General features: G+C 49.8%; 1 protein-coding gene across 1 annotated transcript in view; it reads right to left on the bottom strand.

Moving 5' to 3' along the window:
- Nucleotides 1-21,309, bottom strand: part of NOX5 (NADPH oxidase 5) — a gene marked incomplete at its 3' end in the record, with an annotated part of 49,275 nt that extends 27,966 nt beyond the window's left edge. Inside the window, 20 exon segments of the mRNA XM_079129700.1 lie at nt 54-164; nt 166-182; nt 725-769; nt 2,645-2,763; nt 4,280-4,418; nt 4,819-4,961; nt 6,233-6,236; nt 6,240-6,365; nt 7,967-8,149; nt 9,204-9,382; nt 9,628-9,781; nt 10,996-11,230; nt 12,135-12,157; nt 12,161-12,229; nt 12,231-12,352; nt 16,746-16,808; nt 16,811-16,849; nt 16,852-16,894; nt 18,190-18,313; nt 21,148-21,309. Of these exon segments, the coding sequence (XP_078985826.1) occupies nt 54-164; nt 166-182; nt 725-769; nt 2,645-2,763; nt 4,280-4,418; nt 4,819-4,961; nt 6,233-6,236; nt 6,240-6,365; nt 7,967-8,149; nt 9,204-9,382; nt 9,628-9,781; nt 10,996-11,230; nt 12,135-12,157; nt 12,161-12,229; nt 12,231-12,352; nt 16,746-16,808; nt 16,811-16,849; nt 16,852-16,894; nt 18,190-18,313; nt 21,148-21,191 (1,982 nt within the window). The 5' untranslated portion in view covers nt 21,192-21,309.
- Between the last annotated feature and the right edge of the window lie 4,922 nt (nt 21,310-26,231).

Genomic DNA, 26,231 nt, shown 5'->3' with positions numbered 1-26,231 from the left:
GCCTCTGTCAGGACAGCCCTGGATGTGGGCAGGGCCACGCTCTGTGTACCCACCTGTGCGTGATGCTCTGCAGGATGGAGGCAAAGGGGGTGATGCCGATACCTGCCCCAATGAGCACGGCGTGCTCTGAGGCGAAGATCCTGCGGGTAGAGGTGCCTGCTGCAAGGGCCATCGATGTAGCACTGCACAGGGGAGCAAGAGGAAAGAGGACTGAGGGGAGAGCAGCACCCCCACTCCCAAGGAAGGTCCCCAGGGCGACAGCACCCTTTTAGACACAGGCAGGCAGTCATCTCCTGGGCTGGAGCCCAGGTCTAAGCGGCTCCTACTCTAGCACTCTTTCCACAAGCTGAGCTGCAGCACGTCTGGAGAGAGCCCTAGAATAGTAGGAGGCAGAGCTGGTGACGAGGAGCATCCCTGGTGTGCACCTGCCACTGCAGCTATGTGCTGCGGGTGCCAGGGAGGCAGGGAGAGAGTGCACCGGAGCTCCACACACACCACCCCTGATCCTGGAGAAGAAACAGGCAGAGGACAAGGCAGGGCACCTGTGGGTATAAGGAGCAGGAGGAGGGTTTGGCCAAATGGTCTGGATACCTGGAAGTCAGCCCTTGGGGATCAGAGGAATTGAGGTAGAAAGAGCCACAATAACCTGCCCCCAAAGGCAAAGACTATTTCCTCAGGAGCGGGCAGGATTTCTCCATCGTGGCCACTTCTTGGAGCTTCTTACCTTGTTGTTGCAGAATTGGTAGTTCTCAGAGGATACCTTGGAGATCTGCAGGGAGCAGAGCAGAGGTTGAGGTTGAGTCTGGGAATGGACAGAGTTGGGCATTTCTAAGAAGCTTCTCAGCCCTTGCCAGTCTGAGCAACTGTATTGAAAAGGAATTGCTTTTTCTGTTCAAGTCATTTCATGATCATGGAGCCCTTTGAGGAAGAATATCAACAGTGTGCTGGTACTAGTTCCTCAGGGGAAAATCTCAGTCGCCCTGAGGATTAGCATATGTTCTTTTTTGTGGCCTAAATACAATTGGCCGTCTGCATCCACAGGTTCTACATACACAGGGCCAGTCAGCTATCGATTCAAAATATTTGAGGGAAAATTGTGCCCAAGGTAAACATGTACAGAATTTTTTCTTGTCATTATTCCCTAAACAATACAGTATAGAAATTATTGACATATGTAAATGCTCATTTAAATTATAGAGGAGGATGGGTGGAGGTTGCAAAGATCACATCATTTCACTTAAGGTCTTGAACAGATTTTGGTACCTGGGAGGGTCCTGGAACCAATTCCCCTTGGACACTGAGGGACAACTGTACTGCCCTCATGGCTCCTGCCATGTGACCATGTTTAATCATTAGCTCACAAAATTGAGAATTTAACAATCAATGCGTAGGGTTCAGTACGAGTCAGGGTGAGACCAGAAGACTCATCTCGATTCCCACCTTCACCCGCATCTCCAGCCCCTCCCAGCTTTCGGGTCTCTAGCCGCACCTCCTGGGCTGAAATGCTCTTTTTCCTCTGCCTTTTTGCTCTTTCCCAGTTGGCAAATCGCTGTGCCTCCTTCCATGTCCAGCTCGTTTTAAGCCACATCTCCTCTTTGAGGCTTTGCCCTGCTGCCTCAGGAAGGAAAGTCGTGCCTTTTCTACTCAGGCCCAGGGGCCCTCTAGGTGGGGTTGGGTTCTGCCCGCAGAGCCTGACTACTCCAGGCCTGAGCACAGGGAGCCGGCCAGACACACATTCAGGTCAACACCCTTGCTTCCGGAAGGTGAAGGAAGCAGAGGGCAGAACGGGCTGCAGGAGCCTATGGTGTGTCCCTCAGAGGAGCTGAGACTGAGGGCAAGGAAAGGCCCTGCCCAGGTCCCACAGAGCTGCACATGGAGCCTGGGTCTCCTGTGACCCACGCAGTGTCATGTCGCACCATGTTGCTTTTTCATTTTGCTGCAGATACTTAGTGTTGGGTGCAAACTGCTTGACGGGGGTTAGGAAATCCCTGGGAGAGGGCTGCTCCCCTTTCAATTTTCTGTAATTCTTCTGATGGCAAAGAGAAAGACTTGATTCTGCCTAACACATCTTTAACAGCATCTGAAGACTAACGTCTTAGAGAGTGCTGGGTTCTCCCTCTCTCTCTCTCTCTCTCTCTCTCTCTCTCTCTCTCTCTCTCTTTTCTTTTAACAAAGTGCGGGGGGAGGGAGTGAAAGTGAGAGAGGGAGTGTGTGCATGCAGGGAGCAGGCCAGTGGACAGTGGCCACTGCCTCAGGCTTGAAGCCTCAACAGGCAGAAACATCTAGAAGAATTTAATACCACGTTTTCATTTTTAGAGTCAGTCTGTTGATGGCACACAATACTGATTTTTCCATTAAAGACAGCAAACAAAAGAGTCTTCTTAAACACAGTTTAGAATACTGTGGAGATGTAAGAGAAATATTAAGTAGAAAATATTGCCAATGAACTGCAAGTGTGGTGACAGTCACCAGGGTGGAGGCAGATGGTTGGCTGCAGAAACCCCACTCCATGTGGGTCCTACCTGAATGTGGGCTTGCCCTGAGCCAAGGCTTCCCAGGCCAAGACCCAGCATCCCTGGGCAGACAAGTCAGCTGCAATTTCCTCTGTCTTACCAGGTCCCCGCCCTGGGAAGAGGCTCCTCACCTCTGGGGTCCCTTCTTCCATCCTTGTGGGCTCCGAACCTTTGTCCCCCTTCCACTGTGGTCCCTCGGACCTGTAGGACATCAGCTCCACAGTGACATCCTTGTTGGAGGCCACAGCTCCTGTGCTGAGTCACAGGAATGAGTGGGCTGTGGCTGCAAACCCTGTTTTGTTTCAAAACAGAAATTGCTTTAATATCACAGAGTCGATTCACATTAGTTCTAAAAACATCACATATTACAGAAATAATTAAACAAGGGGAAAGGATGACAGCTACTATAAACATTTTCTCTTTGCTCTTGAGACACTTTTTTTCTAATACGCATGCATGTATGTACACATGCACAAAGACAGGCGCATGCGCGCACGCGCACACACACACACACACACACACACGCTTATTTTATATCAATGGAGCAATCTGCTTTGCAACCTGTCTTTCCCACTTCTACATCTTGACTAGCTTTCCATGCTAATAAGTTGACATTTCCATAATCTTTCTTAGGCAACTTACTATTCCATTATGAGGGTGATCCGTAATTTCTCTGGCTGCCTTCTGCCGTTGGTTGAGCCTTCTGACTATCCATTTTCTCATTATCATGAGCGACCATCCGATGTGGAATAGCACCTTTCCTGTCACTATCCCCGCACCCTCATTTATTTTTCTGCATAGCATTTGTTGTCTCCTGACAAGTTACATGTGCATTTTGTCTGTTCATTGTTGGCCTGCCTGCCAGAAGGTAAGCAGTGCTGTCTCTTTTGCCTACAGACACATCTCTAGCATCTAGAACAGAACCTGGAAAGCAGTAGGTGCTGCACTCGGTAAATATTTGCTCAAGAAGTGAAGGAACACGACTTTTTGTGCACCTGTCCAATTAGCTTTTTAGCCTCAATCTCTAACAATGGTATTGCTGGGCCAGTGGGTGTGCATATTTAAACTGCTGACACATATGGCCAGACTGTCTGCCAGAAAGACTGTGCCAATTTATTCTGTGGCAGCAGGGTCCAAGGACCCAGGGAAACAACTTTCAGTGTGTCTTCCCGCTGGTTCCCAGTGTGCCATGGCTCATCTGGTTTTGCAAGTCAGCTCTTCCTTCTAATTACTGGAAGAGAACTTTGCTTGTTTCTACCTTTTCCTCCCAGAGCTTTACCATTGGCACCGTTCTGAAACGAGCCTCTCCTCTGGCCAGGCAGGATCCCACCTGGTGCCCCTACTTCCGCAGCACCCATGTTAAATTCCCCAAGGGCAAGGCAGGGTTGGGACCTGGGGGCCAGTGACTTCCTTTAGGAGTCCATTTGACCTTCAGCAGGGTTCTCACATATTAACAAGTGTCCAGGCCAAGAGGGAGGGAGAGTCTCGTGTCCAGCGACCCTCAGCCTCCCTGGTCTATCCTGATTTCTTTAGGAGCTGCTCTGATCCCTCCCTGTCCCCTCATTGCTTTTTTCTTCAGTGCCAGGAATCAAACCCCAAACCCCGGAGGCACTCTATTATTGAACGACATCCCCAGGTCATTTTACTTTTTATCTTGAGACAGGGTCTTGCCCAGGTGGCCTTGAATCTGCCATCCTCCTGCCTCAGGCTCCGAGTCTCTGGGAATACAGGTGCGTGGGCCGCTCTTCACAGATGTCTCTCCGAACCTCCTTGGCACGAGCAACTCGTCAGCTTTATGGGCTTCATCAAGGCTCCAAAGATGACAATGCTGATGACGACCAAGGGGCCCACCTGGCCCGTGCTGCCCATTCCCCTCAATACTCCCTCTGCAATCTTTGGGTCCGTCTTTAATGGAATCAGGTGAGAAAGGTGAGCCTTGGAGGGAAACTGTCTCCATTTCAAAGAAAAACAAGCAGACCCAGTGAGGTTAACAGACAAGCCAAAGGCCATGCAGTTAGAAAGCACTGTCCCAGAGACTTGGAGGTCAGGGTCTTTCTGATCTGTCCCCACTCCTTCCATTGCCTCCCCTTTCTAATGCAGGAAATCAGGATGGAAGGATCTGGGGTGGTCGGGCTTCGAGAAGGCTCTGGGACCACACAGTCAGCCATTGCGTATGCTTATCTGCCACTTATGCTGCCATCCAGCCTGTGTGCACAACAGCTGCTCCCACTGACCAGGAAGAAAGTGACTTGGTCCCCAAGGAGTCTGCCACCACGGTGGACCCTTCCTCCCTGCAGCCACCTACCTGGCCCCTCCTCTGACTCCTTCTCATCCTCAAGCTCCTCGACAGCTTCTTGGAATCACAGCCTACTGGGTCCGACACCTTGAAGGACTCATACAGCCCATTTGTCCACTGGCCTTGGGACCGGATGTGGAGCCTGATGGTGTCTGAGAGAGACAAGGAGAGAAGGGAGGGGTCCATGCTGGCCTCCAGATGGGAGTAAGTCTCATCTCACTGGAAGCATTGCCACTGGGCCTCATTGACTTGAGTCCCAGTTTGAATGTCCTTCCTCAGGACCAAACTAGCAGCCATAGCATTGAACTTGGACCTTTGATGTCTCCAGGGCAGCCTTTGATCCTTCTTAAAGCAGTCACCCCAAGCTTAATTAGGGCTCTGTCTTCTCTAATAAGGGACAGGTGAGAGTGCCCCCAGCAACTCCCTAAGAGTAGGGCTTCCACCTCATTCATCCAGTCAGGGTCTTGCCAATATGGGAATATCCCCCCACCATTACTGTACACAGTAGGTGCTCAGTTCATAGTAGAAGCAACTGCTTTCACCAGGCCTGAGGTGTAGCAGGTGCTTACTAAGGTGCTCTGTTGAGTGAACAACTGTGAATGACTGGTGGGAAGGTGGTATGGGGTGGCATAGCCCCTCTGCTGCGGGGGCCAAAAAGAGCCTACCACATCAGGGTAAGGAGGACCCAAGAGACCTGCTCTGATCTTACCCTGTTGCCTTTTATTTTTTACTTTTTTTTTTTTTTTTTAAACTATAGACTCTTTTAGAAGTCTCTGAAGGCAGTGGATAGCTTCCTTCTTTTAACAAGATTTTTAAATACATAAGATAACATGCATAGAAATTATAGATGAAAACAATTATAATAAGACAGTTACCAAAAACAATTGTGATTTAAGAATGGCTGTGCTCTTAGTTAAAACACGACGGGGCATCTACCAGGAACTACTGACCACTGAAGTGATGAGGAGCTAAATGACATCCTGAGGTAGCAGCAACTGTATTTGATAGAGAAAATCTGGCTTTTATTTTGAAAAAGTTACGAGTATTGTTCGTGTGACTCTGCCTGCTGGTGTAACTGTAGAAAATGCTACAGTTCCTTTTGCTCGCACACTGGTCCCTCTGCTCCTCCCACACCTCCTCTCCTGTCTAGTAAACTCCTACTCACCTTTTCAGATCCAACAGAAATGCCACTGAGTCTGAGAAGCCTCCCCACCACCTCCCCACAACCTTCCGGGGCAGCTGTGACAGCCCTTGCCACCCCATTCGGACAGAGTTTGCACAACTGCCCCATTTCTGAGGGAGCCATTTGAAGACAACTCTGTGTCTCTGGTCCTGTTTGGCACCACATTCCAAGCCCCCAGCCTGCACTAGGTCGGCGGCAGGCCCTCGGCGAGTGCGTGGTGAGTGGGGGGTGCTGCCGTACCTTTCTACTCGGGTGCACTGCTGATGGTGAAGGGGTGCCACTCAGAGCGAGCCATGGAGGGGATGTTCAAGTACAAGTAGTCCCCAGCCTTATAGTGGAAGAGAGGGGGCCTCTTGATGAGGAGATGAGTGACCTGAGAGAGAAGGAGGAGGCCGGGTCATCCTCGGCCCCAGAGCTGCCAGGGGCATTGGAGCAGATGGCAAAGCCTGGGCCGCCCCCTCCTCCAGTGGTGACAAGGTCTCTGCTTTTGAGTGGGGCTCACCCTGCAGTCAGCCTGCCAGCCTGGAAGTGGGTGACGGTCAGTCAGGGGACAGTGGGGCTGTGCTGAAGGGCTGCTCGCAGTTTTACCCCACTTCCTCCTCCCTCGTGAAACCTCCTGGGCTGCTCCACCCCTCTCTTGGGACTTCCATAGCACTTCCTGTCAGCATTTGGCTGGCATCCCAGCTGCAATGGGCCTCTCTCCTTGAGCAACAGCATGGCCCTGGACACTAGCTCTAGTTTACTGGGCACTTGCTATGTACCAGAGCTTGAGGAGCACGGTGAGCATGAACTTGAGTCCTCACAGCGACCTGATAATACAAATCCTGGTTTCCCCCACTTTAGGGACAAGAAGCTGAGGCTCAAAGAGGTTAAATAACTTGCCCAGGGCCACCAGGCAGGGGACTGTGGGATATAACCAGAGGTTGTCTGACTCCAGAGCCTGGTCACCAATGGTGACCTCATCATTTAGCTTCCTGTATTCTCAAACTCAAGCTGTCCAGAGATGACCCACGCAGCACTGCCTCTGTCAAGGGCGCCACTCAGACACCTGGGAGACAGCCTAGGCTCCTTCCTCACTCACCCCAAAATGCAGTGCTACCTCGTGAGTTTTCTGTGGTAGGTGCCCTGCCATCCCATGGCCACTGCCTCAGGGTCAAGGCCTCACAAGCTACAGGTTTCATATTTGCTAGTGCTTCCCAAAGGATCTTCTCCAAGACTTTCCAGGAGAAACTGAAGAAATCTAGCTAGAATAGGAATTGTCTGAATTTGCCCCAGCAGACACACATCTCCTCCTAACAGGTGCAGGGGTTTCCTGTGGCCTGCAGGGGGCGCTCCAAGCCAAGGAAGTCTTTCATGGCCATGCTCTGCCCACCTCTCCAGCTTCTCCCTTGACTTGAGCTAGGTTAAATTGCTAGAGGTCCCTCAGGCACAGCGTGTCCACTCACCTGTGTCTTTTCTGTGCTATTCTTTCTCCTACGAATACCCTTTCCTATCTTGCATATCTAGCAAATTCCTATGCATCCCTCAAAACCCTGAGGTGGCATCACCTCCTTTATTTTATTTTTTTCTGAAGGCTTCTCTGACCTCCCAAAGATGGGGGTTTAATACTTCCTGACACTTCCCTCCTTCTCTCTCCACAGTGAAAGGGTTAGCTCCCTAGAGGGCAGGGAAGTACTTGAGCTGTCCTGTGTCTGTGTGACCTATCGCAGTGCCTAGAACCTTGCAGGTACTTAACATATGCTTACTGAGCTGAATTGGGAATGTTCTCCCTGAACCTGGCCTTTCCCTGTCTACCCCACCATTCCTCTTCCTGTAGCGTCATTCCTGAAAGGATGGACCAGGTCTTGCATCTTATGTGTCTCCTCCAGCAACTGGGCTGCAGTCATACCACCACATAATTCCTTGGGGTCTAACAAGTTTCCTAGTGCTCCACCCTACCACCTGCCACTCAGAGTTAAAGGGCCCCCCTTGCACCTTGGAGGGGAGGAGATTGACTTCCACAACGTGTAGGGGTGCCATGCGGGACCAGGCCAGCCCCACGGCCTTCTCTAGGAAGAACAAGATGCCCGGGACCAGAAGCCACTTCCAGAAGTTGGGCCCGTGCATCATGAGCAGGAGGCACAGGGGCAGGTAGGACAGGTGGGTCCAGTAGAAGACCTGTGGGGGTACAGGGTGGTCAATGCCAAGTTTGAGGCCTCGGGGTGGCACAGAGCCAGGACTCAGGGCCATCCTCAAAGCCCAGAGCCTTGACCCTCTCCTGGGAACAGGGACAGGTAAGAGGCTGAGGTAACAGAGGTTCATTGCTTCTTTGTTCTGGGGCTTGACCAAGGGAGTCTGCAGGGGAAGATTCTGATTCAGAGGCAAACATCTGAAATCTGCCTGGCAAAGTTCTGGGCAGAGCAGAGTGACCACAAGGGGATCATGAGCACCAGTGTCCCTGTTCACTGTCCCATACTCTGAGGGAGAGGGGGAAAAACAGGAATGGTTTCTGGGTGAGGAGAAGAACAAAGACAGCTTACTACCTGCTCTGCTGCTAGTCTGGGGACCCTGAGAAAGTTCATGACATTTCTGAGCCCCAGTGTCCTCATCAGTCAAGAAGGATGTGGGTTCCTGTTTCAAAACCTGCTGCTGCCACAGTGGGGTTCGTTGGCATCTATTTCTGATGTGACCAGTTCAGTCCAGGACACAGTTACAGTCTCCAAACCGGGTTGGCCATGACCTCCTGCATCCTGAGCAGGCTGGAGGCAGGAAGTGAAGAGGGACCTGACATTTTCAGAGCACTGTGTGCCAAGCAAGAGGACAGAAGTGTCACATATACTATGTCATGTAATTCCTAAAATAATGTCAAAGGTAAAGAATCAAACCTCATTTTACTGATGAGGAAACAGGCTCAGAGAGGTTGAGTGGGTAGTGATAATGGGGTGGGGATTTGAACCCTGGCAAGCCTATGTTTCTTTTCCCCTGCACCATTTTGAGCCCAACTTATACCAATTGGGGGAAGTGGGTAAGATGGCAAAAAGGCAGAATCTGCCATCTTCAGGTGGCAGATGTGAACTTGGCCCAATGGCAGAGCCCAGATCACACACAAATAGCACGCAGACCAGTCTGGGGCCTTCCAGAGTTCTGGTGTAAGTCATTAGATGGAGACACAGCAAATAAGGAAAGTGGGAGCCCCGCCTGGGGGGAGGCAAAGGAGCTGGGGCTGGGGCACCTGGAAGTGACCACTCTTGCGGACACAGGGGCTGGAGCAGACGACCATGAGCAGCAACAGCAGCAGCAGCACAACACCCGTCGGGGAGGCCAAGCCATACACCCAGGCGATGCCAGGCCTGGTCGTGAGCAGCAGCTCCCAGAACTGAAAGGGGCTGGCCCCTGACTGAGCCAGGAGTGCTGCAGACAAGCACAAGACCACTCTTCCCACTCCGCCTTGCTTCTGGGGCCCCTTCCCCTTCCCATCAGATAGGCCCAGATGGGGACTTTGGTTCAGAGTGCTGGTCTACGATGGGCCCCTCTGCTCCCCCTCCTCAGGCAGGCAGGACACACAGGGGCTGCACCCATGTTTGGAGCAGGGGGCTCTGTATTTCAGGGGTTTGTGAGAGGCCCTGGTATCCCCAGCCCTTCCCCAGACCACTCACCGAAGTTCACAACGTGGGCCACAGTGTGCACGAGGGAGAGCCCCACCACCGTGTAGCCCATGAGCTGGTGGAACTGGACAGCGTAATCCAGTGGCAGGACCTGAGCCAGCCATGTGGCCCGTAGCCACGTGAGGCAGCGCCTGAGCATCAGCACCTGCAGGTACAGTGGCAAGAGCCCCGCCCTGCAGCTCCCACCTGTCCTTTCCCCAGCTGGTTGTGCCTGCATCCTCCTGAGCTTCCTGGGCTCCCTCACTTTGCCCCCCAGCCTTTGCTGCTCCCTGAGGTCCACAGTTGGGGTCTCTAAAGGAGGGTCTCCAGAATCAGTGTGGGAAGAAAATGCTAGAGCGCCTACTTGTGTTGTTTTCTATCTAAATGATGAGAAACACAGAAACTTTGGCTAATGTGAACGTCTGCATGGAGATGGTGCCTCTTTAGCGCAGATGTCAGATGGGCACTTGGCATGTGCCATTCTCAAGGTGTCCTGGGAGAAGGAAGACCCCGCTTTCCAAAACGCACAGCAATTGGCGGAGGCTTCTCACTTTATCATTGGCCGTTGGTGGATCTGTGTGTGCTCAGATAAGTGACCCCACAGACTACAGTGTCTGCTTTAACTAAATTATGCTAACTACCTTCACAGGAAGGGCGAACAGCTTAAAAGGATTCCCTGCAGGGAAGCTGCAGCTTGGAAGTAGTGTTAATAACTCAAGAGTGACAGATCAAGAGATTGAGTCACGTGCCCTGAATTCCTGGTATGAAGTCTGTCAGTTGGTTATGGGGTTGAAAAAAAGCCCACTCTGACAAGGAGCTGATATTACCAGGAAGCCCGTTTAAAATAGAGATGTGCATCCCTGACTGTTAAGGGGAAGTCTGGCCTTACGGAGATATTGTGCCATAGCTCTGTTAGCTAATGAGAAGAGCTCACACATGTAAGTAAAGGTGCACATGAGTTTTTGTTTTGTTTTAACTGTAGGCATGGAGATCCAAAATGCTTGCAGACCTACTCCATGGTGCAGAGGATCACAGTGGGACTTAAATTAGAGGCGTCCTGAAGTTTTTTCTCTCTGAATGGAGCCCTGCAGTGGCTTTGCCATAGGGTTGTTGTGAGGATCAGATGAAACTTACTCATCACCAATCCTGATACGTAGGAAGTGCACCAAAATGTCAGTTATGTTATTCCTAAGTGGCTGTGTGACTAGACAAGTCACTGTCCCTCTCTGGGCCTCAGCCTCCACCTCTAGGTCTGGGCCAGCTGATTTCTAAGATGCCAGCCTGCCCTGCTATTTCTAGGTGTCAGTATGTTGTGCTGTGCCCATAAGGAACCCACATTCTCCCCGCCTGCTTCCCTGCCACGTGCCAGTGGAGCCCTACTGCAATGAAGCTGCAGTTAAAGTTGAGGCATTGGCCACAGCCTTTGGCCACCATGATGCTGGTACCAAGGGGCTGGTGTGCACTGGCTGCCAGTGCAAAGAGCAGCACTTGGAGGCCACTGTAGGTGGCCAGGCAGAGCAGCTGGTTGCAGTGGTTGTGCCAGTAGGCAGATGTCAGTGGGCGCGGCCTGTGCGGATGAGGGCGGTTGGCAGGTGGTGTCAGCCAGCAGGCAGCACTGCAGGAGAGGGGACTTTGCTCAGACAGATGCAGTGGGGGCAGGGAAGGGGAAGAATCTGTGCAGGAAGAAGGGTCGTGGGAGTCTGAACCTAGAGACCTCCCTCTGCTGTGATCCACCAACTCCTTCTAGCCTTGTGGCAAGTAAGCCAGCTTCCTTGCACACTAAGAAACAGAAAGTCAAGTGACTTGGTCACTGTCACACAGGTGGAAGTGGGATAGAACTCTGGTGTGTTGGATGCCACAACCACAGCTACTTTTTATTACCTCTGTTTACTTCCCCCATTTTAAAAAAAATGGCAATCAAAAAGGAGAGAAGAATCTGCTTTGGCAAGTAACCCACAAGAAAGCTAAAACACAAAAAGAATGGATCTCAAAGTCGGCACTGTTCAGACAGACAGGTCTGTGGTCACACTCCACTGATTTTCTCCACAGGATTGACTAATCGTGTACTTTTCTAGTTTATTTGTTTACTAGTATGAATTACATGTCTCTGGATTGTCTCCCAGCAGTCCCTGCCATGGTATTGCCATTTTTTTAGAACGGTGCTTGACAGGTAGGAGCTATTTGGTCAATATTTATTGAATAAATGTCTGTGCTAATTATTTGTGTGATCCTAAGCAAGTTATTCAGAAGTATTTTTAATTTCCTTTTGAAAAAAAGGGGTACAGGTTATAAAATGCACTGTGAAAGTGCCTCCTGGACGTAGGAGGTGCTTAAAACTGTGAATTGATTCTGAAGAGAGTGCAGAAAAAATGGAGGTAAAGGAGTAGCTGCCTGCAGGACCGACCGGTACTCCCTGGAGGAAGGGCATGCGGTGCTGGGCTGGGAGGGGCGCCCGCCCGGCTCCCGACCTGGGCTAGCCAGAGGCGAGCAGTGCCAGCGCCCGAGCTGCCCAGCTGTACCTGATGGTCAGGTTCTCCATGACTCAGGGGAACTGCTGCAGCTCCTCATGGAGTTCGTCGAAGGTGATGGCCCCGCTGCAGTCCTTGTCCTCGGCCGGCCGCCTGGAAGAGCGCCAGCGTCAGCTGGTACAGCTTCTCCTCGGGCAGCGAGATGGCGCTCGCGCGCAGGCACGACTGCAGCACCAGGCGCAGCTCGTCCACGTCCACCGAGTCGCTGCCTGTCGGGTGAGGACCGAGGGAGTGGAGGGTCTGCGGCAGGCCCGCGGGAGCCCGGCGGACGCCCCCTGCCCTGCACGCACATTGTATGGGGTAGTGGGTGTTTTCTCTTCACCCACCTTCAGCCTTCTGCCAACCAGTTCCCCTTAGGTACAAAGACAAGACAATCAAATGACCAAATGTCACATTCGCGCAGCTCAGAAACCTTCCGTGACTCCCTACTGCCTAGCTCAACAGAAATGAGGGCCTCCTCCAGTCTGGAGAATCTTTGACCTCCGTGGATGCCTTTCTCCAGAATCTGCAATATGCTAAGTACCACTCAACTTCCAAGACCATCTGCCTAGAAAAAAATACTTGCTTAATCTATAAGGAACTGTCCACCAGCCTTGTTATCCATGAGGCAGACTGTATATGGGGTGGTGTTGAGGGAAAGGGCCCTGTTGCTCTCCAACTTACAGCACAATGTTTATTATGTTGTCCTAGAGAGGCCTCAGCTGAGCACTCCAGCCCAGCTTTATGTGAACATGAGTGATTAAAAGTGTGGTGGACAGCCCAGCACACTGGCACACGCCTGTAGTCCCAGCTACTTTCAGAAACTGATGCAGGAAGATCGCAAGTTCAAGGTCAGTCTGATCAATTTAGTGAGGCCCTGTCTCCAAATAAAAAGTAAAAGGACTGTATCTCAATAAATAAATTAATTAATTAATTTAAAAAAGGAAAAGGTAAAAAAAGAGTGATGGGTAAGAGAAGTCAAAACAGCTAGGATAAGATTTGGAATATTTTGTTCTGTGATTTCGTTTGTTCTTCCTAAGCATCAGGGTGGGACTGGGGTGAATGGGTGCTTGGACTGCTTTGGGTGCAGACAATGCCAAGGTGGTATCCTGCTTCTGCCCCTTGAAATGTGATGGTGGCTATAAGTCTTTAGAGTACAGACCTTCTCTTTGCCCATGTATCGAACAGGGATAATAATTCCTCCCTTCCAGATTTGGTTCAGGGATAATGGACAATTGTGAAGCATCTAACTCAGCGTCTGGAAGAAATTGCATATCCGTGGGAATTCTTATCAGTGTAATGATCACTATTTGGGCCCAAGTCAAAGTCCACAATCACATTGGTGTAGAGTCTAACAGACCACTCTCTGACCACAAAACCACAAAACCACAAGCTTTCTTTCTTCCACCTCTGTCTTTCTCCCACCTTTGTGCACATTTCTTCTTCCACCTGTTATAGACCAACCTCTGCTTAACAGATCATTGATGACCCCAGGTGTGAGCAAAGTTTGGCATTCAGGAAGCAGTCAGTGATGAGGGGCCCACGGAGACTGGAGAGGGGGCTGTGGAAGATGTTCATGAAGTAGGCATGTGTCGGGTCTTAAGCCCCCCCTGCCCTTCTCGACCAGTGGCAAGGGAAGGGGACACTCCCCAACAAGGTCAGACCAGGATAGGTAGGACCGGCTGACCGCCCGCTCCCAGCCCTCCAGGCAGAGGACAATCAGACACATCAGGGAGACCAGTCACTGCAGGAACTCGGTTATTGAGGAAATCACACAGCTTTTATGTAGGGTGGAGGCTAGGCGGGAACCAATAAGCTTAAAGGTCAGCAAGGCATGGGAGGTTCACGCAGGCAAGAGTCCCATAGGACTATATGGCAAGCACGAGCTGATCATGTTCACGGAACTGTTGTTAACCAAGCCCTGACCGTGGTCTGATTCGTCACCAACCCTTGAAACCACCTTTGAGGCCCTGATCCTGCTCACCCACCAGGAAGTAAGGAGTCAGCCTGAGTTCGTTAACATGTCATTAGTCCCAACAGACATGGTCAACAACTCTGTTTGGGGGGTTCTCTAACTCCCATTTCCACCTCACCCAATCTATCTAGACCTCATTCCTGGAACCTGCACCCCAATTGTATGGGCTGTTGACCATGCCTGTTTCCTGAGCATCGAGATTTAAATTTTTGGAATGCAGATCCAGTCATGTGACTCCCCTGCTCAACACTTTTGGATGGCTCCCCATTGCTCATTGAATTGAGACTCCAAACCATGGCCTTTGCACTTATTAAAGGCACAAATGGGAAGAAGGCGCTTAAAAGGCAAATGACCCTTCCTCTCAGTCTCTTCCACAGCCCCTCCTCTCTTCCAGCTCCTCCTTTCCATCTTCACATTGGCAAATGATGGTACTGCCTTTTTTTTTTTTTTTAATAGAAATCAAAGCAGAATAAATCAGCATCCACACTCCTCTGAAGAAAAAGCCCGCACCCCAAGTGACTGGCTCTGGCCCCAGAAAGTCTAGATGTGTGAGCTGGGAAAGGTGCATGTTGCAGAGCAGGGAATTTATTTAGAGGAATGCCAGAGACTGAGGAAGGGGCTGTGGTGGGTCCCCAGTGCTGTGAAGATTGGCCTCCCTCCCTGCAGTCAAGCCAGAGCCAGCTGAGCTGAGGCCACGCCCGCAATAGGAAGCTGCTGGGCTGGGCGTCCTAACTCACTGTGCTTATTTATCTTTTGTTGCTCTTCAAATATCATTTTTTAAATCTTCTGCCTGAATATGTAGCATAAGCCTTTCTAGGAATTTATACTTAGGAAATAATCAAATAAGTCTTCAAAGATGTACAAATCAGGATGTTCATTGAAATGCTGTTTATAATGCCAAGAGGAGGGGAGGTATAATGTAATTATCCATTTAGGTAAAGAAGTTTAAGTAAACAGTACTTATACTGATAATAATAGTTTAATAGCTGATCCCTACAATATATCCTGTGCTTAAGCACTGTTCTGGGTTTACATAAATTAACTAATTTAATCCTCCTCTCATCCTGAATATATACTATTGTTATTATCTCTATCCTCATTTAATTACTGAAGAAATCGAGATAAACAAAATACCTCAATAAGTAACTTGCTAAAACATTAAGACATGAAACAGATTTGAACCTACGTAGCCTAGCCTCAGAGTCTGAGCTCTTAACCACTAAGCTATGCTGCATGGCATACATGGGCACCATGAAGCTGCACTAAAAGACAGCGTAATGACCTCTGTGAGTTCCCACTCTTCCCCATTAGGATAGTTACTATTAAAAAATGAAAAGTAGCAAGTATTAGAAAGGATGTGGAGAACTTGGAACAATTGTTCATTGCTGGAGGAACATAAAACTCTGCAGCCTTTGTAGAAAGCAAGGCAATTCCTTGAAAGATTAAACACAGAATTATGGTGTGATCTAGCAATTCTACTTCTGGGTATATATCCAAAAGAATTGAAAACAGGGACACAAAGGTATTTGTATACAAATGTCTATAGCAGCGTTATTCACAATCACCAAATGCTAGAAACATAACAAGTGTCTATTAACAGAAGAATGAATACACAAAATGTAGTGTGTGTGTGTGTGTGTGTGTGTGTGTGTGTGTGTGTGTGTGTGGTATATGGAGTATTATTCAAACTTAAAAAGAGAGGGAATCCTGTCACATGCTACAACATTGGTGAAACTTGAGGACATTATATTAAATGAAATAAACAAGACATGAAAGGGTAAAAATTGTATGATCCCACTTACACGAGGTATCTAGAGTGTTCAACTTCTCAGAGACAGAAAGTGGAAGGACAGTTGCCAGGGACTGGGGGAAGGCGAAGGGGGAATTAGTGTTTAATAGGTATAGAGTTTCAATTTGGGAAGATGGAAAGTTCTGGAGGTGGATGGTAGCAATGGTGGCACCACACTGAATGCAGTTAATGCAACTGAACTGCACCCTTAAAAATGGCAGATGTTATCTATATATTTCACCATGATAAAAAGGATGCTGTATGGGTTGGGGAGATAGCTCAGTTGGTAGAGTGCTTGCCTTGCAAGCACAAGGCCCTGGATTCAATCCCCAGCACCACCAAGAAAAAGAAAAAAGAAAGAATGATGCTGTAAAGCAATGTATTCTTACATGAAAAATATTGATATTGTTTAAAGAAAAAAAAAAAAAGGCAGTATGTATATAGAGTCCCATCTTTTAAAAAGGTGTGTGGAGTGTGTGTGACCGTAGAAAGAAGTTTGGTAAGATGTCCTGGGTGATGTTGGCTTTCTGCTTTACATCCTTCTGAACTGTCTGACATGTTCACGGTGAGCTTCTATCATTGTGATGGTGAGGAAAAAGCAACAAAGACATTTCTTTTTTCATCCACAGAAAAGAACAGAAGAAAACTTCTGGCATGGGTCTCCTGCCCCAGAGGGAGGCAGGGATCAGACACAGAGCGGGGGGACTGCAGGAGATCTAGGGAGCCAAGGGCCAGCCTCTCCTGAGCCGGGCCCAGGCTGGGTCTGTAGGGCCTCCTTGCACTTCGCTGAGATGGCTGGCTTCTTTCGGGGACCCCTGCACTCTCCCCACTCCAGCCCCAGCCCTGGAAGAGCCCTCACCATCCACATCGTACACCTGGAAGAGGAATTTGAGTTTGTCCATGGGGTTGCCGCGGGTGAGAGGGCGAGCGCCTCCTGCAGCTCCTGCAGGGTGATGGTGCCCGTCTGTCCAAGTTGAAGAGGGTAAAGAAACGCTCCGCAAAGAAGGACTGAGGAGAGGAGGGTGGGAGTGGTGTGGCTGCAGGCTAGACCGTCAGCCTCACAGTCCGGGTCTCTGGGTGGCCGAAGTGGGAAAAGGGCAGAGGGTCCCCCTGCAGGTCCTCCTAGGCTTTGCCTCATCCCACCCTTGGGTAACCACGAGGGAGAAGTGAATTTGACAGGGACATATAATAGATCGAATTGACTCTGTGCTTTTCTTGTCTGCAGCCTACCTTACGGCTTGTTCTTAAGCACTGACTCAGTCACTCAACGGTCACGTACTGTGCAACGCCTGCTTTCCAGGCCTGACACACACAGGAATTAAGGCCAGCAGGGCTTAGAGGCCTGGGTGCCTCCCTGGGGATAGAGAGGAGCTTCCTTAGTGTGAGGTGTGGACAGACAGCCATGTCTTGGCTTCCTTCTTCTTCCCCTGGGTTCGTTGGGTAATGCCTTTATCTGTCTATCACCGCAAGTGACCTTTATCTTGACATGGTCACAGCCTCCTGTTTTGAAGGGACTGAATCATTACACTGAGGGGGCCATTTGTTCCTTCCTCAGGTTTGCTGTGGAAGGACTTGTGGCTTTAGAGTTCTGAGCATGCTTCTGATCCACAGGGATACTCAAATGCTCACTGGCCAACCCCGGCCACCATTCCATGTCAGCTCAGAGGACAGCTCCTCTCATCTCTACTGATGTGTGCACTGTTTGCCAGGCGTGGGGGCTGTGCTGGGGTGGGTGGGGCAGCTTCACAACACCAACTATTCAGAAATGTTTTTCTGGAAAGAGGCTTAAGTCAGAGCATTCGCTCTGCCCACAAGGCTAGTGGAAACTGAGATGTCAACACTGTTTCTCGAGACTTCTACTGACTTCCTACTTTGTAGGGTTTCTTTTCTTCTTCCTATTTTTTTTTTTTTTTTTCTCTGTTTCTGTTTTGTACTGGGGATTGAACCCTGGGGCACACGGAGCTACATCCCCAGTTCTTTTTTATTTTAAGACAGGGTCTCATAAATTGCCGAGTCTGGCTATGAACTTGTGATCCTCCTGCCTCAGCCTCCTGAATCACTGAGATGTTTGGCATGTGTTGCCACACGCAGCTCGTGTGTTTTTGAAAACCCCAGACGGCCATGGCTACTCAGAGCGCCGGGAGGGCCCCAGCAACATCTTGCCAGCGCTGCTTAGCTGTGGGGTGCAAGCCCTGGAACCCTAGGGAGCTCCCCGGCACGCCTTGCAAGACCTCTCTCAGAACCAGCTTGCTCTTCCTCTGTAAAATATAAAGGCAGGGCCCCTGCTTCGGGTTGTCACTTGCCTCTTTCACATTCAGTGCTCTTTTGAATTCTTTTAGGTTGATCTCCCAGTCTTCTCTGGCAATGTTCTCAAACTGCTGTGTCACCCACTGAAGCCACTTGGTGTCCTTCTCTGCACTTGTGGTGCTGGGAGAAAAGGAGACAAATTTCTGGGTTTGGGGTGACCAAGGGCTGCAGAGGCTTCCCAGTGGTGCCAGGACCTCTGCCACACTCTAACTCAGGCTCCGGGTCCGCAATACACTCAGCTTTGGCTGCAGGTCGGAGCCTCCACAGTCAGGCCTCTTCCTCTCTCAGCCTCCAGCCCTGCCTCCCTGCTATGGGGACTGGCCGAGACTTGCATTTCTGTAGGCTTTGAAAAGTGAGCCTACAGAAATCTCCAGTGAGGTGGACCCCAAGGTAGGGATCAGGCCAGAGAGCGGCGTGCTCCAGGAGTGCTGTCACACCATGGTGACAATGGCTTTTCCACCTCACATTCCGCAGCTCATCCCTGGTTCCCCATACTTCCCACCACCCCTGCTTCATTGGGTCTCTGGTGGGCCATGTCACTTTGCAGAGCAGTTAAGGTACTTTAGACACAGACAGAGCTCAAATTCAAGTCTGCTCTTTCATGCGAGTATGCCCCAGGGCCTCTGGCCCTGCTCCAACACGTCTAGAATGATCCTGGCCCAGGCAGGATCCAGACCCAGGGTGTAGTCTATGCTGTCACACAGCATCAGCCATCTCTCCCCCCAGACCCTCTGAGCAGAGTTTAGTGAGGAAATTAGAACACCCCTTTCTGTGGAACAGTCACAGGGCTCTAGCAGTACGAGAGGGCCTATGGGGTGCTGGTGCGGGATTGCTTGGAGAAGGAGGGGAGAGGTAGCCTCCGCCTAGCGTGCATCCTAGCAAAACTGTAATTCCCCAATGGAGGGCCACTTTCCAGCTCACTCCACCCTTGCCAGCTGCTCTCTGCCGCCTGCCAGGTCATGCCAGGGTCTCCGACCTGCCTTCCAGCCCCGCTGCCTACCCATTCTGTGTGACCCTCGGCATCCTGGGGCTTCGCTCCTTCTCAGCCTCCTCTGCCCCATCTTCTATTCATCACTCTTCCCTGACACTCCCACTCCTGAGCACTCAGGCACCTCCAAGAGCAGGCGCCCAGGTCAGGACCCTCACCCAGGAGCTGAAGGGCAAGCCCCTGAGCAGCAGACCTTGAGAGCCAGAGGTGCTGAGCCCTGGGGCCTTGGACGGTGCATTCCAAAGAAGCACCAGAGCTGCTGGTTTAACCCTCAGCCAGAACTTCCAAACCCTCAGGGAGGGCTTGCTAAGGAACCCTTGCTTGCTCGGGACTGTGCAAATTATATGACTTTTCTGTTTCTCTATGTTTGACCTCTTTATAAACTTGCGTTTTGTGTTATGTATGTGTGATAGGTACATATGTGTGTGTATGTGTATACATATTTAAACACACACATACATACACTTTAGCGTATTGTGTATGTATATGTGTATATGTTTGTTTATATGTGTGTGCTACACAAATGTATACATAATACAAGTTTGCATGTATGTGTGTGTATGTAAATAATGTATGCCTAACTCCACCTTCCAAGTAAGCAAGTCTGGTATTTCCTAGGTGGACACAGAGAGATTCCTCCCAGGGACCCGGAAGTGACTCTGGGCAGAACTGGGACTAGGTCTCTTCTCTGTACAGACCCCCTAACCAGGTGCTTGTTCCCTCCTCATCTGTGAACCCATGGCTCTAGTGAGCCACTAGACCTGTGGACCAAGCAGAGGTTCTCCAGGCAGCCTCTTCCAGGGGCCAGATCAAAGCCCCCAGGGCCCACCTCACTCTGGAGCAGGAAGAGAGGCAGGGAGTTGGGAAAACCTACAGCCTTAGGTGGCAGGGGCTGTGTCAAGGCCCATGCCCAGCCTCCTGCCAACACAGGCCAGCTTCTGCATCCTCAGCAAGGCAGAGGCCTCAGGCCTTCAGTGTGCCAGGCACTTCATTCCTCAGTATATTGGTCCCTAGTCCATTGTCCCTTTGACCTTTAGGGTAGTCAAATGGGTAGGTATTATTATTATCATTCCTGTTGGGCCATCACAGAAAAAGGCCACAATAAAAGAGGAAGGGAACTTTCAATCAGACCTTTTCATCTCCCGGGGCCTCAACATCAGCCTCCTTAAGATTCGGCTTCTCTGAGCTTTCTAGGTGGTTCCACACCAGCCCCAGCTCTACCCACTTCCCCTCCCAAGCAAAAACTCAGCTTACACCTCACTGATAGGTGCTCCCTACCTCTGGAGCCACCAAGTCGGCGCAGGTGCCCTTGAGTCCTGGAGCTTTACAAGTGGTCGACTTCCCACCACCGTGCCCCAGGACCATCGGTCTCGCTCAGCAGTTTCAAGGCAGTCCTCCACAGCCCCAGCGCCATCCTCCTGAGGAGCAGGCTTCACCCGCTGCTAAACCTGCCTGTCTGAAGCAGGGGAGTTTGTGAAAATGCATAGTCTGACACACCGACTCCAGTGTGAACCGGGCACCTGCACATTTAACCTGCACCTGGGATGCTTGCGACCCACGCAAGCTGGCCGAGGCCCACAATCGGAGAAATACTGCCCCGAATCAGGTTGAGCAGACCTGCTTGCTTCGCCTCTCAGGACCCCTCCTCAGTAAGTCCCTCCACAGAGCAGCGAGAACTCTGGAACACAGACTGTAAATGCTAGCCTGGGCAGGCAGGGACAGAATATCTGGGTGTGCACCTTCCACTTCTCAGAGATGAGATCAGTGTGGCCAGCCTGCAGAATGGGAGTGAACAGAACTCTGGAAAGGGGCGAGAGGAGACTGGGACAGTTAGTGACAAGATAAGAGCAGAACTCAGATCTCCTGACTTCTGCCCAAGGCAGACCAGCCACCTTTCTAGATCTCCCACAGGCACAGAACCCCACCTTTTCCTTGTCATGGAAAGCTGGCCAAATGAGCCACTCACCCCCTGCAGCCTTCAGGGACTGGTCCCGCTGCTTCTCCAGGCATGCTCGTCCTTTCTCTGTCTTCCAGACCACAGATCCCAGAAAGGCTGCTGTGTGTGCTGCAGCCACACACCCAGATGCTCCTCCCTGACTTCCCTGAAGACCTGCTCACAGCCACAGCCCCTCAGAGGGAGGCCATGTGCAGGTTGGCGCCTCACTTGGTCCAGAGAAATTTTAACTGGGAGGCCTGGAGCAGGGGCGGAGCCAGGGTTTTGTAGGGAAGGATGTTATCTTCCATCCAATCCAGGGTCTTTCACTGTCCCTTCCTCAAGAGACTCCTGTGCAGTGAGGGGGTCATGGAAGAATCACCAACAGCCTATGTCAGGCCCTGCTTGGTGCCACTTTGTCAGTATCAATAGTATTGAGTCTCACAAAAATGTTTGAGCACTTGTCTGAGCTGTGACTGTGCTAAGAACTTGCCATGTATGGTCACTTTAATACATCACATGGCCTGGCTTGGTGGCACCACCAGCATCGTTCTAAAGGGAAGCTTGGAGAGGCGAAGCAGCATGTGTAGGTGGCTTAGCACGAATTCTACCCGGGCTGATTCTGGTGACTACTGTGCCTTTAACTACGCATGGAGCTAAATTCCTCCCCAACATAATGTGTAAAAATATACTGGAATAGTCCTATGCAGAGATTCCCAGCTCAAAGGGCCTGGGGTAAAGAAGGGGGTCTGCAAGCTCTTTTTTTTTTTTTTTTTTAAAGCCTCAGGGAAATGTATACTTCCCCAGATAAAGTCACCACACCACTAAAATTCAAAGTGTTTTTTACTTTTCCTCCTGCCTGGCAAGAGATCAACTCCAAATGATAACTCTGGCCATCTGGTGCAGATTAGGACCACCTAGTGGTGATTTTAGATGTGTCTGATTGTGATATGATGATGATACATATTTTCATCCATAATTCCTGGCTTATAACTCTTTTTCGAGGGTGGGCCTTAGAAACTAAAATTTCTCTTCCCCAAGGGAGGCTATGGAAACTCTATCTTCCCTCAACTTCCTGTCCTGGAATGGGCCATAAAGAAATTCTCTGACCTACCTTGTCTCATAGATGATCAGACCCCCATATCTCAGGAGTCCTGCTCCGTACCCTGGAAGAAGGTGTGCTGCAGAGAGAGGCTGAGGAGGACCTACACAGACGGGCCTCACTGGGTTTCCCACTCAGTCCATTACATGTAAATCATAACTTCTTTCGTTTTCTCTCTCTCTTGCTCTCTTTTCTGTGCTGGGGGTTGAACCAAGAGCCTCACACATTCTGAGCACATGCTCTACCACTGAGCTATATCCCTAGCTCAGATCATAACCAGATCACGTCCCATGGCATTTTTACATGATTGTACGCGCTTCAATCATGCCTACACAACAAAGTCTCTGGAAAAGCCCCAAAGGCCAATGTTCAGAGAGCTTCCAGTTGTCTGGACTCATGACAGTTCCTTGAGGCCATCATGCCCCTTTGCTTATACCTTGCCCCATGCGTCTCTTCACCTGTACTTTTGTAATATCCTTTATACTAAATCAGTATTCATGTGCGTTAGTCACCTTTTCATCTCTGTGACCAAAGTAACCTAACAAGAACGACTTAGAGAAGGAAAAGTTTATTCTGGGCTCATGGCTTCAGAGGCTCAGTCCGTGGTCGGCTGGTCCATTGCTCTCTGCCTCAGTGAGGCAGAGCATCATGGCAGGAGGGCACAGTGGAAGAGTACGCTCATGTCATGGCAGCCAGGAATCAGAGAGAGGGCAAGCAAGGTGCCAGGTGAATACAAACCCCAAAGTCACATCCCTGTGACCCACCCCCTCCAGCCGTGGCCCACCTGCTACAGTTATCTTCCAGTACAAAAGTCTTTTCAAATTATTGATCCATCAAATTGATTAATCCACGATTAGTTTATAGTTCCCATAGTCTAATCATTTCACCTCCTGTATTAACACAGGAGCTTTTAGGGGACATCTCATATCCAAACCATAACAATGTGTTTCCCTGAGTTCTGTGAGCAACTTCAGAAAATTAATTGGACCCAAGGAGGGGGTTGTGGGAACCCTGGTTTATAGCCAGCCTATCAGAAGCACAGGCAAAACACCCTGGAGGTTGAGATTGGCATCAGGAGTTGGAGGGCATTCTTAGGGACTGGGCCCTAGATCTGTGGGATCTGATTTTGTCTCCAGGTAGATCGTGTCAGAATGAATTGAATCGGAAGACACTGCAGAATTCCTTGTTTGCTTGCTGCTGGGGAGAAGTCCCCACACATTTGGGATCACAGACGTGATCTGCATTGTGAGCATGGAGTAGAGGAACTGAGTTTATTTTTTCTATTCAATGGTTTACTTGTAAAATCAGGGAAATCTTAAGAATAATTACTGCTTTGCTAGTTTCATTTTTTGTTGGTGGGGGGGTTGGTACCAGGGATTGAACTCAGGGACACTCCACCACTGAGCCACATCCCCAGCCCTGTTCTATTTAGAGACAGGGTCTCACTGAGTTGCTTAGTGCCTCGCCATTGCTGAGGCTGGCTTTGAACCTGAGATCCTCCTGCCTCAGCCTCCTGAGCCACTGGGATTACAGGTATATGCAGCTGCTTTGTTTCATTTTGAAGAGTGGTAGAAGCAAATTCCATTCCTCCATCTTAAAGAGCTCCCAGAGTAGTCACCGCCTCAGGACTTCTGAGCCAGCAGGGCTCACTGGAAGCCCCTTCTGTGCCTCTCATATTTCTCTGCCCACAGGCTCAGCAGGTTCTCATTTGGGCCAGTACCAGTGCAAGATAAGGTCTGCAAGACAGGGACAAGCTTATGGAAATGCTCCTGGTTCTGACCTGGCCAGGAAGCAAATCCACTGGGCCCAGATAATTTAAGACAGAATATAGCAGGGGTTACAGAAAATTCTTCCTTCAAGAGGGTACTGTTCCAGGCTTTGGGCTGTGATGACAGCTTCTCAGAAGTCCCAGTTTTGTGATCTTGAGGCTTGACTTGTTTTCCTTAGAGTCAGAGGTGGAAGGACCTTCAAGGTCATCCAGTTCAGCCAGTCTTTTCCAACTCCAGTTCCTTCTCCGCCTTCCCCAGAGCACCAGATGGTCCCCTGGCGGGGCTTGCACACTTCCAGTCATGGGTGCACACTTTCTTGGGCAACAGCAGTTTGGGAGAACTACTTGTACTATTCAAATTGTCCTTTTCATACTAGAATGGAGAGAGAAGTAGAAAATCATTCCATTAAGTTATTTCAGAAACAATGTGTCGGAAATGAAAGATTCTTTTGAGGAAGTAAGCCAAGCAGTAAATAGAATTAAATTTTCAAACTATGACCAGTTAAAGGGGAAAGCGAGAATGAGAAATGGTGAGAAGCAGCTGCCTAGGTCCAACTGTCATTGTCCTTACCTGTATGAACCTTGTGTACCACTGGACTGTGAACTAGGACATGCAAGGTCTGTGCCTCACCGGCTTTGAATCCCAGGAAAGTCACACGTACCCAGCCTGACACCTTGCACATCACGGCACTCCTGTGTACATTTGTGGAATGAAGATATTTGATGTCATTCAACAAATATTGACAAAATACTCACCATGCACCAGGCACTATCTAGGTCTATGGGGGTGAGTAAAATAATCCAGCACAATGCATGCAGGTATCGGAATGTGTTGCCAGAGAGCACCAAGAATGGAACATCAGGAGGACTTGATTTGAGGTGGGCTGAGGAGCATGAATCAGTTTGCCAGGTAGAAAAGGAAATCGTCCCGACAGCGGGAAGATCATAAGCAAAGGAGTAAAGGTGAGTTTGGAGAGCCAGTCGCAGCTCTGGTGCAACTACTCAATGACCAGGGGAGGAGCAAGTTTGGAAGCAGAGCTGGAGCAGGGACAGGGGTCAAGGCAGGTAGGCTCTGCCATGAGGAAAGCTAAAAGTCAAGACTGTCCTGAGAACCAGGGAGCCAGGAAAGCAAGTCAAGCAGAGGCTCACCAAGGCTCCGACAAAAAGTCTAGCTCATATCCTACATTGGGATAAAATGCTTTTAAAAGGAAAATGATAAACATTGGGAAAATGTATTTTTCATATCTTCCCTTTTCATTTGTTCTTTTTAGTTATATGTGACAGTAGAGTATATTATGGCATATTATTTAGACATGGAGTATAACTTATTCTAATTAGGATCCTGTTCTTTGGTTGTGCATGATGCGGAGTTACCCTGGTCATGTATTCAAATACAAGGCTAGGAAAGTTATGTCCAATTCATGCTACTGTCCTTCTATTCCCTCTCTCCTCTCTTCCCTCCAATTCCTTTTGTCGAATCCAATGAACCTCTATTCTTCCCCTCCCAACTCTCCCTTGTTGTGGGTTAGTACCCACCTATCAGAGAGAACATTCGGCCTTTGGATTTTTGGGATTGGCTTACTTCACTCAGCATGATGTTCTCCAGTTCCATCCATTTACCAGCAAATGCCATAATTTCATTCTTCCTTATGGCTGAGTAATATTCCATTGTGTGTGTATACCATATTTTCTTTATCCATTCATCTGTTAAAGGACACCTAGTTTGTTTCCACAGCTTAGCTATTGTGAGTTGAGCTGCTGTGAACATTGATGTAGCTGCGTCACTGTAGTATGCTGATTTTTAAGTCCTTTGGTATATGCCAACGAGTGCGATAACTGGGTCAAACATCTTCCTTCTAACAATCCCATTGGAAGGGCAGACACCCTTCCCATAACCTTTTTTTGAATAACAAAAGTTAAAAACACTAATTACAGAAAATTAGAAAAAGACCTAGAAGTACAAAAAAAGAGTTGAAAAGTGCTGTAATCCACTCCTGAAATTGTTCCTTCACAGGCAAACGCAGAAGGCAGCCCAGCATGGTGCTCAGGGTGGGGTTGTGGCTGATGAGCTCATTCACATGAGCTGGACTGTCCCGAGCGAAAGGGGCCACTGGGGAAGAGTTGGCATGGAGGGCCTGGGGTATACCTGGGAGAGGGGAGGAGAGCATGGGTCTGTTCCCCAGCTCTGCCTTGACCTCCAGTTTGAGCTCTTTGAAGAAAGAAGGGGATGCTCTCCCTAAAACTCGG

Source organism: Sciurus vulgaris (assembly GCF_902686455.1).
Source record: "Sciurus vulgaris genome assembly, chromosome: 2".
Classification (NCBI taxonomy): domain Eukaryota; kingdom Metazoa; phylum Chordata; class Mammalia; order Rodentia; family Sciuridae; genus Sciurus; species Sciurus vulgaris.
The sequence above is the reverse complement of the archived record's forward strand: the minus strand, read 5'-3'. Positions and strand labels throughout refer to the sequence as shown.